Source organism: Tupaia chinensis, unplaced genomic scaffold (assembly GCF_000334495.1).
Source record: "Tupaia chinensis unplaced genomic scaffold, TupChi_1.0 Scaffold000514_1, whole genome shotgun sequence".
Classification (NCBI taxonomy): Eukaryota; Metazoa; Chordata; class Mammalia; order Scandentia; family Tupaiidae; genus Tupaia; species Tupaia belangeri.
In genome coordinates, this window is record NW_006160027.1 from 1 (window position 1) to 11,953 (window position 11,953).

Genomic DNA, 11,953 nt, shown 5'->3' on the forward strand with positions numbered 1-11,953 from the left:
GCTGTACCATTAATTGATTTTTCTTTTTGAAAAGATCAGTCAGTTTCAAGCACTAACTCATAATCTCACTTTCTTCAAAGAAGACAGAAGAAGAAAACAGTTCTAGTTGTAGGTGTAGTCAGTTTCCAGCCCTCATTTCATAGATAAGACAACTGAGTTTCATCTAGGAGCCTCACTGATTTCTGGGATTTCCTGGGGAGCTCTCCTACTTTCCACACCTCAGCAAGCAGGGTAGAGACCCAGAGAGACTCTGCAGGGATCTCAGACCTGGCCCAAATCCGGCAGTCGTTACTGGCTCCAATACGGCTGAAAACAGGAGACTCGGTGTCCCACAGAAAGGTACAGACATTTCTCTTTTTGCTTTTCACACATTTTTATTGTTGTCACAACCCTCTATAAATTGATTCTATTTGTATCAACTCCAGCCGTTTGCCATACCATGCCCAAATGTCGGAGTCCAAGGAAACTCTGCTTGAGTAGTCAACTTGGGACACCATGACACTAATGAGGAACTGTTTTTGACACAGGAAACTTGGAGGCTTGACACTTCACAAGGATAAACATGGACTGCTGAACATATATTTTGTGTGTATATACAAAATATGTGTAAGAAGCAGCATTTACGAGTGCGGAGACCTATTTAAAAACATGAATCTAACATCCAATTTAGATGTAGGTTTGTAATTTCACTTAGAATTCATGTTCCATTCAAACTATCTCAAGCAAAAATCAATGACCCAATACATTTGTTTAAAAAATAAACACCTGGGGCCAGCCAGTGGCTGATTAAAGGAGCTGGATCCCACACAACTGACTGTGCAGTTTGAGACCTGATCCTGGAGGCTTGAAAACTATGCCAGGCATATGCTCGCATGCCCAGAATTCTGAGAGGAGAATGAATGAGAAGGAATTGTGGTGTGGCCATTCCCCTGTAAGGTGATTTCTCATTTTCCCTCTTTCTCTCTGTCTCTATCTCTCTCTAGCTAGTGCATGTACCCTATAGAAAACTAAATAGGGACCAGCAGTTAGCTGGTCTCCCATGTAGTCGACTGCGGTTGGAGTCCTAGATCCGGTGGCTTAAACTCACGCTGGGCACGTGTGCATGCATGCCCAGGATCCCAAGAGGAGAATGGAGGAGAAGGGATTGCGACGTGGCCATCCCCCCTGGGGGGTGATTTCTCACTTTCTGTCTCTCTGCCTCTCTCTGCTTTCTGGTGAGCGCACACGCCCTATAGCAAAAACCTCTCTAAAAAAAAAAAAAAAAAGAAAAAAGAAAATAAATAAATAAACACCTGATTTCTAGTTTTGGGTGATGCTGGCTCATTCTAAAAATTACATCAGGGGCTTCACTCTCTCTCCCCAGAGCGTCTCTTTTCATAGTTTGCTTTTATTTCAAAATCTCTATTATGCTTTTATTTCAGAATTCGAGAAGGTGACCATCAGGAGTTTCAGCTTAAACCACCCTTACAGTTAACAATCCCAAAGGAAGAGAATAATTTTCATTAGTAGTTCTAGCAGGGAAGTAGCGGGAGGATTCTGATCTGACCCTGGTAGATGCTGAGTTTCAATATTCACTGTGGTCTGGAAGATGAGCTTCTCTGACTGGTTAGGCCTGGATCACATGGCCTACAACATTTGACCATACCCTCTAGATCATGTGACACACCCCTAGGGCTGGATGAAAAAGGACTGGCACCTCCTGAAACACATGGAATGGAAAAAGAGCTTCCCAAAAGGAGGAATTGTGGGCAGGCAAAATAATATGTCACATATGCAAGTGTGTCTTTTGAACTGGGATTTCCTGGTGTGCTGGGTAAGAGAAAGGAGCAATGGATTGGTGTGTAGACGTCTGGAAAATGGGCTGTACTAGGCTATGGAGGTGGTGGCTAGAGGAAGCAGTGATTCCAGATGCAGAGAGAGGCTGGGCCCACCTGTTCTGTACTTAGCCTTCTCTGTGTGGTGGGGAGTATATGCCTTAGGAAAGACAAGACTTTGATTAAAATGATGAAATTCCTCCTAGAAAACAGCTGTGGGAACCCCTTCTGAAAGTGGGATTTGACAGCATTGTTGGACAAAATACAAATATCCAATTACATTTGAATTTCATAGAAACAATGAATAATTTCTTTTGCATGAGACTACTTATACAAAAAAATGATGCTTACACCAAAAATGGGACATACTTATACTAAAAAATAGTATTTATAAAAAATTAAAATGTGACTGGACCTCCTGTGTTTTTATTCACTAACTCTGACAATCCTAAGTGGAGGAGCTTGGAGTGGGCAGCAACCATGAGCTATAGGGATAAGACAGCAGTTGTTATAATTCTAATTATTCCTGAAATCTTTCTCCCTGCTGCTCCTTACCCTAGGATTCTTAAAAGGAAAATAGTCTTTTGTAGAACTCACAAGTCAGTGGGTCTGCTGTAGCAGTTCGATTGAAAAATGCAAACACTTCTGAATATTTTTGGGAGTTCAAGGGTACTTCCAAAAGTTCATGGAAAAATGGAATTACAGTATGAGTTTATTTTGGTGAGAGTTTTTTTTTTCCCAAGCATAGATTTTTCATAACATGCATTTTCCACAGACTTTTTTGAAGACCAATTATGTAGGGAGGATTGCAAGAAAGACTAAATTTATGCTAGCGAATATGTGGTACCTTGGAGATTGGGCTTATGAAATACAGCATCATTCCTTCATGGTTCAGTAAAGTCTGGGACCTTAAGTAGGGATTGAATGCATAAAAATCCTGGGCGCTTTTTGTCCTCCACCTGAAATAAAGATAAATTTATATACTAAAGACTTTTATACTTAAATAGAAATCGGAGGGAACGTATAAATCTAGTTACATATCCAAGTTCCATAAGATTTAAATAATCCTAGGTGTAGATTTCACCTACAACTGAAGCAAATGTAACACAGGAATTTACGTTAGTGTTCAGCCAAAAATCACACAAGAGAACATTCTCAATGTGCTAGAAGTTATAAATATAAATGAATTATATTCATTATGACTGGTTGCATATGCACAAAACATAGTTGTGATAATCAGTGTGGTTTATTGGAAAGATTAGAAACAGTCAGTGAGAGTTCAATACACTGGAATCTAAGATTGGATCTGCCACTCTCTAGCGATAAGCCTTTGGCAAGTTATTTATTCTTTGCAAGCATTAGCACTTCTTTTTTTTATCTTTTTTTTTTTTTTGAGAGTTTTTTTGCTATAGTACATGTGCACTCACTGGAAACAGAGAGAGACAGAGTCTGAAAGTGAGAAATCTCCCAGGGGAGATAGCCATGCTACAATCCCTTCTGCTTTATTCTCTCCAGATTTTGGGCATGCATGCACACATGCCCAGTGTTTCAAGCTACCCAGTCTGGGACTCGAACTGTGGTCGATTGTGGGAGTTCAGTGATGTAACTGTTATACCATCTGCTGGTCCCAATACTTTTTTTTCTAAACTCATCAAAGGGCACATGTGCTTGCCAAAGAGAAACAACAGAGAAACAGAGAGAAAAAGACAAAGCACTTCCTCCCCAATGGGATGTGGTCAATCCCTTCTCCATCTCTTTACTCTGTTGGGATTCTGGGCACACATGCAAACATGCTCAGACTATTTTTCAAGCAACAAGTTCAGATAGTGAGATGCCTCCTACTTTATTCTTTTTGCACAGTATTGCCTTGCCTATATGGGACCTTTTATGATTCCAGACAAATTTTATGATTTATTTTTCTATTTCTATGAAGAATATCACTGGTAATTTAATTGGAATCACATTTAATTTGTTAATTAATTTGGGTAAAATTGACATTTTAATTATATTAATTCTTCCAATGCAAGAACAATGATACAAAAAAGTATTTAATTTCTTGTATCATATTTAATTTCTTTTTTCAATTTTTCATAGTTTTCCTTGTAGAGGTTGTTCACTTCTTTGGTTAGGTTTATTCCTAGGTATTTTATTTTATTTTATTATTTTTTGTGGATATTGTAAATAGGATTGCTTTCTTGAGTTCTGCCTCAATGTGTTCATTGTTGGTGTATAAAAACACTATCGATTTTTGTATATTGATTTTGTATCCTGACACTTTGCTGAACTTATCACTTCTAGGAGTTCTTTCATGGGTTATTTTGGATTGTCTATGTGTGTGATTATGTGGTCTGCAAATAAGGACAATTTCACTTCTTCCTTTATTATTTGAATGCCTTTTATTTTACCCTCTTGTGCGATTGCCTTGGCTAGGACTTCTGGTATTATGCTGAAAAGGAGTGGAGAAGGGGACAATCTTGTCTTTTTCAAGTTTTAAGTGAGAAAAACTTTCAGCTTTTCAGTATGATGTTAGCTATGGGTTTGTTACACATGGCTGTAATTGCATGAGAAATGTATCTTCTTTTTTAAAAACATAATTATTTAATTTAATTTAATTTATTCACTCATTCATTTTTAATTTGACCAGATAGAGACACTAAGAGAGGGAGAGAGAGAGAGAGAGAGAAGAGAGAGAGAGAGAGAAAGTGAGAAAGTAACACACCAGGTCTGGGACTCAAACCATGGTCAGCCATACAGGAGTGTCCAGTGCCTTAACCACCACGCCACCCTCCAGTCCCCAAGAAATGTATCTTCTATACCTATTTTGTTGAAAGCCTTAATCATGAAGGGATGTTATATTTTACACAATGCTTTTTCTGCATCAACTGATATAATCATATGGCTTTTATCTTTCCTTCTGTTAATGTGATGTATTACATTTGTGTTTTGCATATGTTGAACCATCCTTGCATGGCAAGGCCTATTTGTTCATGGCATATAATCTTTTTAATGTCCTGTTGGATTTGATTTACTTGCATTTTGTGGAGCATTTTTGTGTCTGTATTTGTCAGGGATGTTGGTCTGTCTGCTTTTTTTGTTATTATCTTCTTTTGGATGGAGGCTTCATAAAATGAGTTTGGTTTCATTCCTTTCATTTGAATCTTTAGAAAGAGTTTGAGGAGGGGCCGGCAGGTAGCCTGGTAGTAAAAGGTGTTGGATTCCCACACGGCCAACCACGGTTCAAGTCCTGGACCTGGCAGCTTGCTTTCTTGCTTTCCCTTTCTCTCTCTCTGTCTCTGTCTGGTCAAATAGAAAATAATAATAAATGGAATTAAATAAATAAAAACGTCTTAAAAATAGTTTGAGGAGAATTTGGCTTAATTCTTCTTTAAAAGATTTCTAGAATTCAGAAGTGAAGCCATCAGGACTTGGGCTTTTTCATGTTGGGAGATTATTTCAGATTCAAACCCGTTACTTGTTGTTGCTATTCTGTTTTTTTTTTTTTTTTTTTTAATTTCTTCCTGGTTCAATCTATGTATATTCTATGTATCCAGAAAATTTTCCACCTTATCTAAGTTTTCTAGTTCATTGGTGTATAGTCACTTGTAATAGTCTCTCATTATCTTTTGTATTTCTGTGATATCTGTTGTACTATTTCCTGTTTCATTACTGACTCTATTTATATGTTTCTTTTTCTGTTTTTCATGGATAGTTTAGCTAATGGTTTGTCAATTTCATTTATCCTCTCAAAAAACCAGCTTTTGTTTAATTGATTTTTGTTTTGTTTTGTTCTTTTATTCCCAATTTCATTTATTTCTTCTCCAATCTTTATTATTTACTTTCTTCTAGTACTTTTGGAATTGTTTTTCTTGTTGCTTTTCCAATTCCTTGAGATGCACCATTAGATTATCTATTTGCCGTCTGTCTATTTTTTTTCCTTGTTAACATCCATTGCTACAATCGTCCCTTCTGGAACTGCTTTCCCTGTTTTCCAAAGATTATGGAGAGTTACATATTCATTATCATTGGTTTCAATAACTTAAAATTTCAGTAGTTTTGAAGTAATTCAGGAGTAATTTGCCTAGTTTTCATGTTTTTGAGTATTTTCAAAGACTCTTTCTGTTGTTGATTTTTAAGTTTAATTCTACAGTGGTTAGAAAAGATGTCAGACATAGCTTCCTCACTTTTAAATTTGTAAAGGTTTGTTTCATGCTCTATTATGTGGTCAGTCTAAATGGTATTATCTAGCTCCTGTGTAAATATAAAAAATATTCCTTTTCGGGACCAGCAGTTAGCGTAATGGCTATGTTGCTGGACTCCCACGTAGTCGACCACGGTTCGCGTCCTGGACCCGGTGGCTTAAAACTCACGCCGGGCACATGTGCATACGTGCCCAAAATCCTGAGAGGAGAATGGAGGAGAAGGGATTGTGGCATGGCCATCCCCCCTGGGGAGTGATTTCTCGCTTTCTATCTCTCTGTCTCTCTCTGGCTGTCTGGTGAGCGCACGTGCCCTATAGCAAAAACCTCTCAAAAAATATTCCTTTTCCATTCACTTATAAACTTGGGAACCAGATCCAAAACCCTCACAGTGATTTGTTTATGGACTTCCTTGTCCCTGTTAATTATTCTCCATTCTCTGATTTGTTTATGGACTTCCTTGTCCCTGTTATTTATTCTCCATTCTCTCTTTCATCTACATTTGAAATCCTTTCTTTTCTACCTACCACATTTATGTTCTCCAAGACTATCAGTTAATTCTCTTCAAGATTTATTGTTTTGACTCATTCATTCCACCCCATTTATACTTCTATCAGTTCTGCAAACAACAGAAAAAAACAAATGCCATTTTAATTGGTTCTCAGTTTTTATCTTACCTCTTTGTATTCATACCATATTTTAAAGTATATAATAAGATTTCTCATATGTATAAGGCACTTGTGTGTTGAATCATCATTTTCATTGCCCTCCTTCCTTTGCAAATAGCATCTTCATTTTATTTTGGAGATTTTTTTCTTTTAGAGAGAGATTTTTGCTATAGCATGCATGTACTCGCTGGAGAGACAGAGAGACAGAAAGTGAGAAATCACCCCCTTGGGAGGATGGTCACAACACAGTCCCTTCTCTTCCATTCTCCTCTTGGGATTTTGGGCATGCACGCATATGCGTCTGGCACGAGTTTAAGCTTCCAGGTCCAGGAATTGAACTACAGTTGACTAGATGGGAGTCCAGCAATGTAACCATTAGTTTACGGATGGGCATGTAATCCCACCACAGGGAATGACGTATGTGGGACCTTGGATTAGGATCTTTGTGAATTAAAATCTCTTTCCTCAGGATAACTGATACATTCCCCACAGATTAGATTAGAGAGGATGTACCCCTAAGTGTTGTTGACGACCTTATTGCTGCTAGAGAGGGAAATCATCCTTAAGAGTAAAACCTGCTCTAGGAAAGAAGAGATGAGAAATAGAGAAAGGGAAACCCAGGTCCTGATCAAAACATCTGAGCTCTGGATAAAGTCAACCACAGGTTCGTTCATCCCGATACTTTGCTGGGACTGAGCTGAGTGTGTCATTGATTGTTCAAGTCAATTTAGGTTGAACCCTCAGTTCATCAATTCTTATATATGCTCTGTGAAATAATAACATTATCTTCATTTTATCAGAATGTAATAGAGTCAAAGAAGTTATGTGATTTGCACACAGTTACAAAGCTACAGTTAGTCCGGATATTTTGACTTAAAGCCAAAAGGCTCCAACTGTAAAATAAAAAACAAACAAAAACAAAAACAAAAAACCCCAGACTTCTTCCTCCCAAGTTTTAATGTTTCCATATTCTTACTGGAAAATATAAAAAGTTTTGGTAATGACACCCAGACTTTCCACAAGGTAACTTCAAGGTAACTTCAATCTACTGGCTTTGGTGTTTCCTACCATTGCCCCAACTGTCCACCTTGTCCAATCAGAGCCTCTGCTCTGCTCACATCCTTTCCTGCCTTTTCCACTGTGCCATTTAATAATGTTCATTCAGCCTCTGTTCTAGTTTCTTAATGGGGGAGGTCATGGTGGAATTGAGTCCCTTGTGTAAAGAGGTGTTTATTCCCTATAGAAACATGGAGGAGTGGAGCTCCAGGCTTGTGCAGTTGGGCTTACTTATCTTTACATAGCAAAGTTTGTATAAATTGAGTGTAAAGACTCTAGAGAAAGTTTCTTCCAGGGCATACATTCAATGTTGTACAATATTATGAAATCAATGCATTGAACCACTGAGTTGCATTTAAAGGACTGCTTTTTAAAAAAAAAAAAACAAACTAAAAGTGGTGATACATCTGATTAAATGTAATGAAAATCAGGGACAGTTAATAGATAGAAAACTGAGGATTCTGCTTGTGTTCCTATTATTGTGTTTACTAGTTATTGTTCTTCTCATTGATAGCTGGAGATAATCAAGTGATAACTCAGTGCTCAGGTAAGGTGAAGTCAATTGCCTTGCTTTTCATATTCACATATAAGTTTGGACATTTGGGGGACCAGCAGTTGGCGTAATGGTTATGTTGCTGGACTTCCATGTAGCTGACCGTGGTTCAAGTTCTGGACCCGGTCACTTAAACTCACTGCGGGCACATGTGCGTGTGTTCCAAAGATCCTGAGAGGAGAATGGAGGAGAAGGGATTGTGGAGTGACCACCTTACAGGGGTGGAGGGGTGATTTCTCACTTCTTAATGTCTCTCTCTGTCTTTCTGGCAAGTGCATGTGCCCTATAACAAAAACCTCTCCAAAAAGAGAAAAAAGAAAAAGAAAAAGAAAAGTTATTCTGATGTGGTAACTTAAAAAAAGTTTGGACATTTGCAGAGATATAAATAGTTCACCTGTACAAATCATCAGTTCATAGAGATATGTAGCCAAGGGAGTGGAGAACAGGATGGTTAGAATAAGGTCAATCATATAGAAAGCTGAAATCCAGAGGATGGAGTTATATGCTCAAGGTTGTATAGAAAGTTAATGCAGGAGACAGTGGTAACTTAGACAAATCATTATTAGGTTATTTCTTGTTAAAGGGAAGATAGAATATTCAGATTCAATTTCTTTTTAATCACTCATGAAGGCAGTAATTCAGATTTGTTCCATAACTTTGCTCTATCAGCCCCCTAAAATCTGCCTATTTTTAAAAGGATTCTCTAAATTTAATTTTTTTCTTACTTTATATTATTTGGTTTTATGCATTTGAAGCTGAATATATAGTTCTATTAGAAATAGAAATTTATTATTTTTTACAGAGTCTATTTTACTCATCTTAGAAAATTTATTACCATCTAAAATATATTATTATAATTAATATATTGATATGATCACACTCAGTAAGTTAACTTGTCTGTTGCTCTTGGCTAATGTCCTATATGACCTGAAATCAAGACTTGTCTTCAGCTGACTGTGTCCTGTCCTGGCTTGCTCCTGTTTCACAGTGAATTTGTGCTGATTTTCGAAGCATCACATAAAGGTCAGTGGGCCTCCATTACAGTACTAAGGTGTCATCAAACACTCTTGACTTGAGCAAGTTGCCTTTTCTCTTTATTCTTTTCTCTTTCCACTCATTGGCTTTTCTGCCTATGCCATATTGTGATTAGAGTTTTTAATCCTCCACGCGCCCGGCGTGAGTTTTAAGCCACCGGGTCCGGGACACGAACCGCGGTCGACTACGTGGGAGTCCAGCGACATAGCCATTACGCTAACTGCTGGTTCCCCATGATTAGAGTTTTTAATCCTCTTTCTTCATTCAGAAGTAATCTTCCCCCATTTTAATTTATAGCGTGTTGCTGCCACTCTAGTTTCTTTTAAATGCCAGCCTAAGAAATGAGTATTTTATCCTACAGATAAGAGAAGATCCCGAAGTTTCTAGGAGGGAGAATGAGATTATTTTGACAGAGGTTATAAGGTACAGAGTGGAGAAGAATGTATGAAACAGAGAAACCAGTTAAATTTCTATTTAATGATGGGAGAGATAGAAGGAGAAAAAAGAAGCAGTGATCCTTGGCAGTGTCAGTGGGGGTGCACTTGCTAGGACCTGAGGGATCCCAGATTTTAAAGACCTGTGGTCCCTGACAGTGAATAGAATGCTGGGGTGAGGGAGAGTTGACCTTAGTGACAGTAGGGAGAACGGAGACCCTTTGCCCAAAAGGGGGCCCTGCAGGAGCATTCGAATTAGGTGGAACAATGGTCATTTCTGTGGGGAACTGGTTGACCTAAAGTAACTCAGGCAGCTTATATGCTACCTACTCATAACTATCCCACTCTCCTTCTAACTATCCCACTCTCCTTCATCCTGGTCCCCATTTGAATGAAGCAGAGGCCCTACTGCTTGTGGTTATCTATCAACAGAACAGAGAAACACCTGTGTCAGAGCCAGAAGGTATGTCCAGGGTTATTTTGCTTCTTTCAGTCATACAGCTGGGGAACTTGAGAGCAGGAAGATGCAGAGACTTATTAGGGAGGTGGTGGCAGAATAAGGACAGAGAAAGGTTCAGAAAGGGCTCCCAATGCAGTGGTATTTCCAATCCCACAAAGGGGCTTCAAATGTCTACAAAAGATGTGTGATAGATGCTCAGTGTTTGTTGAGTGGGTAATGATTTAATTAACCGTGTGTGTGTGTGTGTGTGTGTGTGTGTGTGTGTGCGTGCGTGTTTAGAGAGAGAGAGAAAGAAAGAGAGATACTTCTCTGAATGACACCAAATGGTATTTTCTAGAACCCCAAAAGCCACTTTACAGTGATAAGATGACCTGAGGAGAACTGACCTCTTGTTTCCAATTGAGGCAAATTTTATAATTAATCAGATCTAGCCTGACTAGAAATCATTACTATTGAAGCAAATTTACTTATGCTTATCTAGGATACATGCATCTGAAATTCAAATCCCTTGTAATCTTTCTGTACTGGCTTAGGTGTACCATATTTGTTTTCATTTTAAACAAACTAATATAAATGTATTTGGAACTTTGGTGTTTATAATAAATATTCATCAAAATGTGTTTTATAGCCAAAAAGTTGCCAGAGGACACATGCTCCTATTTTGTACTATAAAAACAAGATTGCTGAGCCCCAATTTTTCACTTCTTCATTTGCATTTTTTATTCACAATGACAAGTTATTGGCCATTCTTCAAAGTTGCAAACCTGAAGTCCAGTTCAAATGAACTTATCATTACATCTTCTGTCAAGAATTCCAGACTTGGACTCTCAGCTTTCGGACCCTAACTTCATACTTCGTGTACTATGTCCATGACAACAACATATGCTCCACTACTGAAATGAACAGGCAAAATCAAAGCTCTGCCATAGAATTCATCCTCTTGGGCTTTTCGAACTTTCCTGAACTCCAAGAGCAGCTATTTGGGCTTTTCCTGGTTATTTATCTAGTGACCCTCATGGGAAATGTCATCATTATAGTCATTATCTCTTTGGATCAGAGGCTTCATGTTCCCATGTACCTGTTCCTCCTCAACTTATCTGTGGTGGAAGTGAGTTTCAATGCAGCCATTATGCCTGAAATGCTCGTGGTCCTCGTCACAGAGAAAACGACAATTTCGTTTGTGGGTTGTTTTGCACAGATGTATTTCATCCTTCTTTTTGGTGGCACTGAATGTTTCCTCCTGGGGGCGATGGCTTATGACCGATTTGCTGCAATCTGCCATCCACTGAGCTACCCAATGATTATGAACAGAAGGGTTTTTCTGAAATTGGTGATGTTCTCTTGGGCCTCAGGGATCATGGTAGCTACTGTGCAAACCACATGGGTATTTAGTTTTCCCTTTTGTGGCCCCAGTGAAATTAATCATCTATTCTGTGAGACTCCCCCAGTGCTAGAGCTCGCATGTGCAGACACCTTTTGGTTTGAGATCTACGCTTTCACGGGCACCATTTTGATTGTCATGGTTCCTTTCTTATTAATACTTTTGTCTTACATTCGAATCCTCTTTGCCATCCTGAAGATGCCATCAACCACAGGGAGGCAAAAGGCCTTTTCTACCTGTGCCTCCCATCTCACTTCTGTTACCCTCTTCTATGGCACAGCCAACATGACGTATTTACAACCCAAATCCAGCTATTCACCAGAAACCAAGAAACTGATGTCCTTGGCTTATACATT

General features: G+C 38.6%; 1 protein-coding gene across 1 annotated transcript in view; it reads left to right on the forward strand.

Moving 5' to 3' along the window:
* The first annotated feature begins 11,114 nt into the window (after positions 1-11,114).
* Positions 11,115-11,953, forward strand: part of LOC102478918 (olfactory receptor 10A3) — a 972-nt gene continuing 133 nt past the window's right edge. Inside the window, exon 1 of the mRNA XM_006156703.1 lies at positions 11,115-11,953. This exon is cut by the window's right edge and continues 133 nt beyond it. Coding sequence (XP_006156765.1) covers positions 11,115-11,953 — 839 coding nt within the window.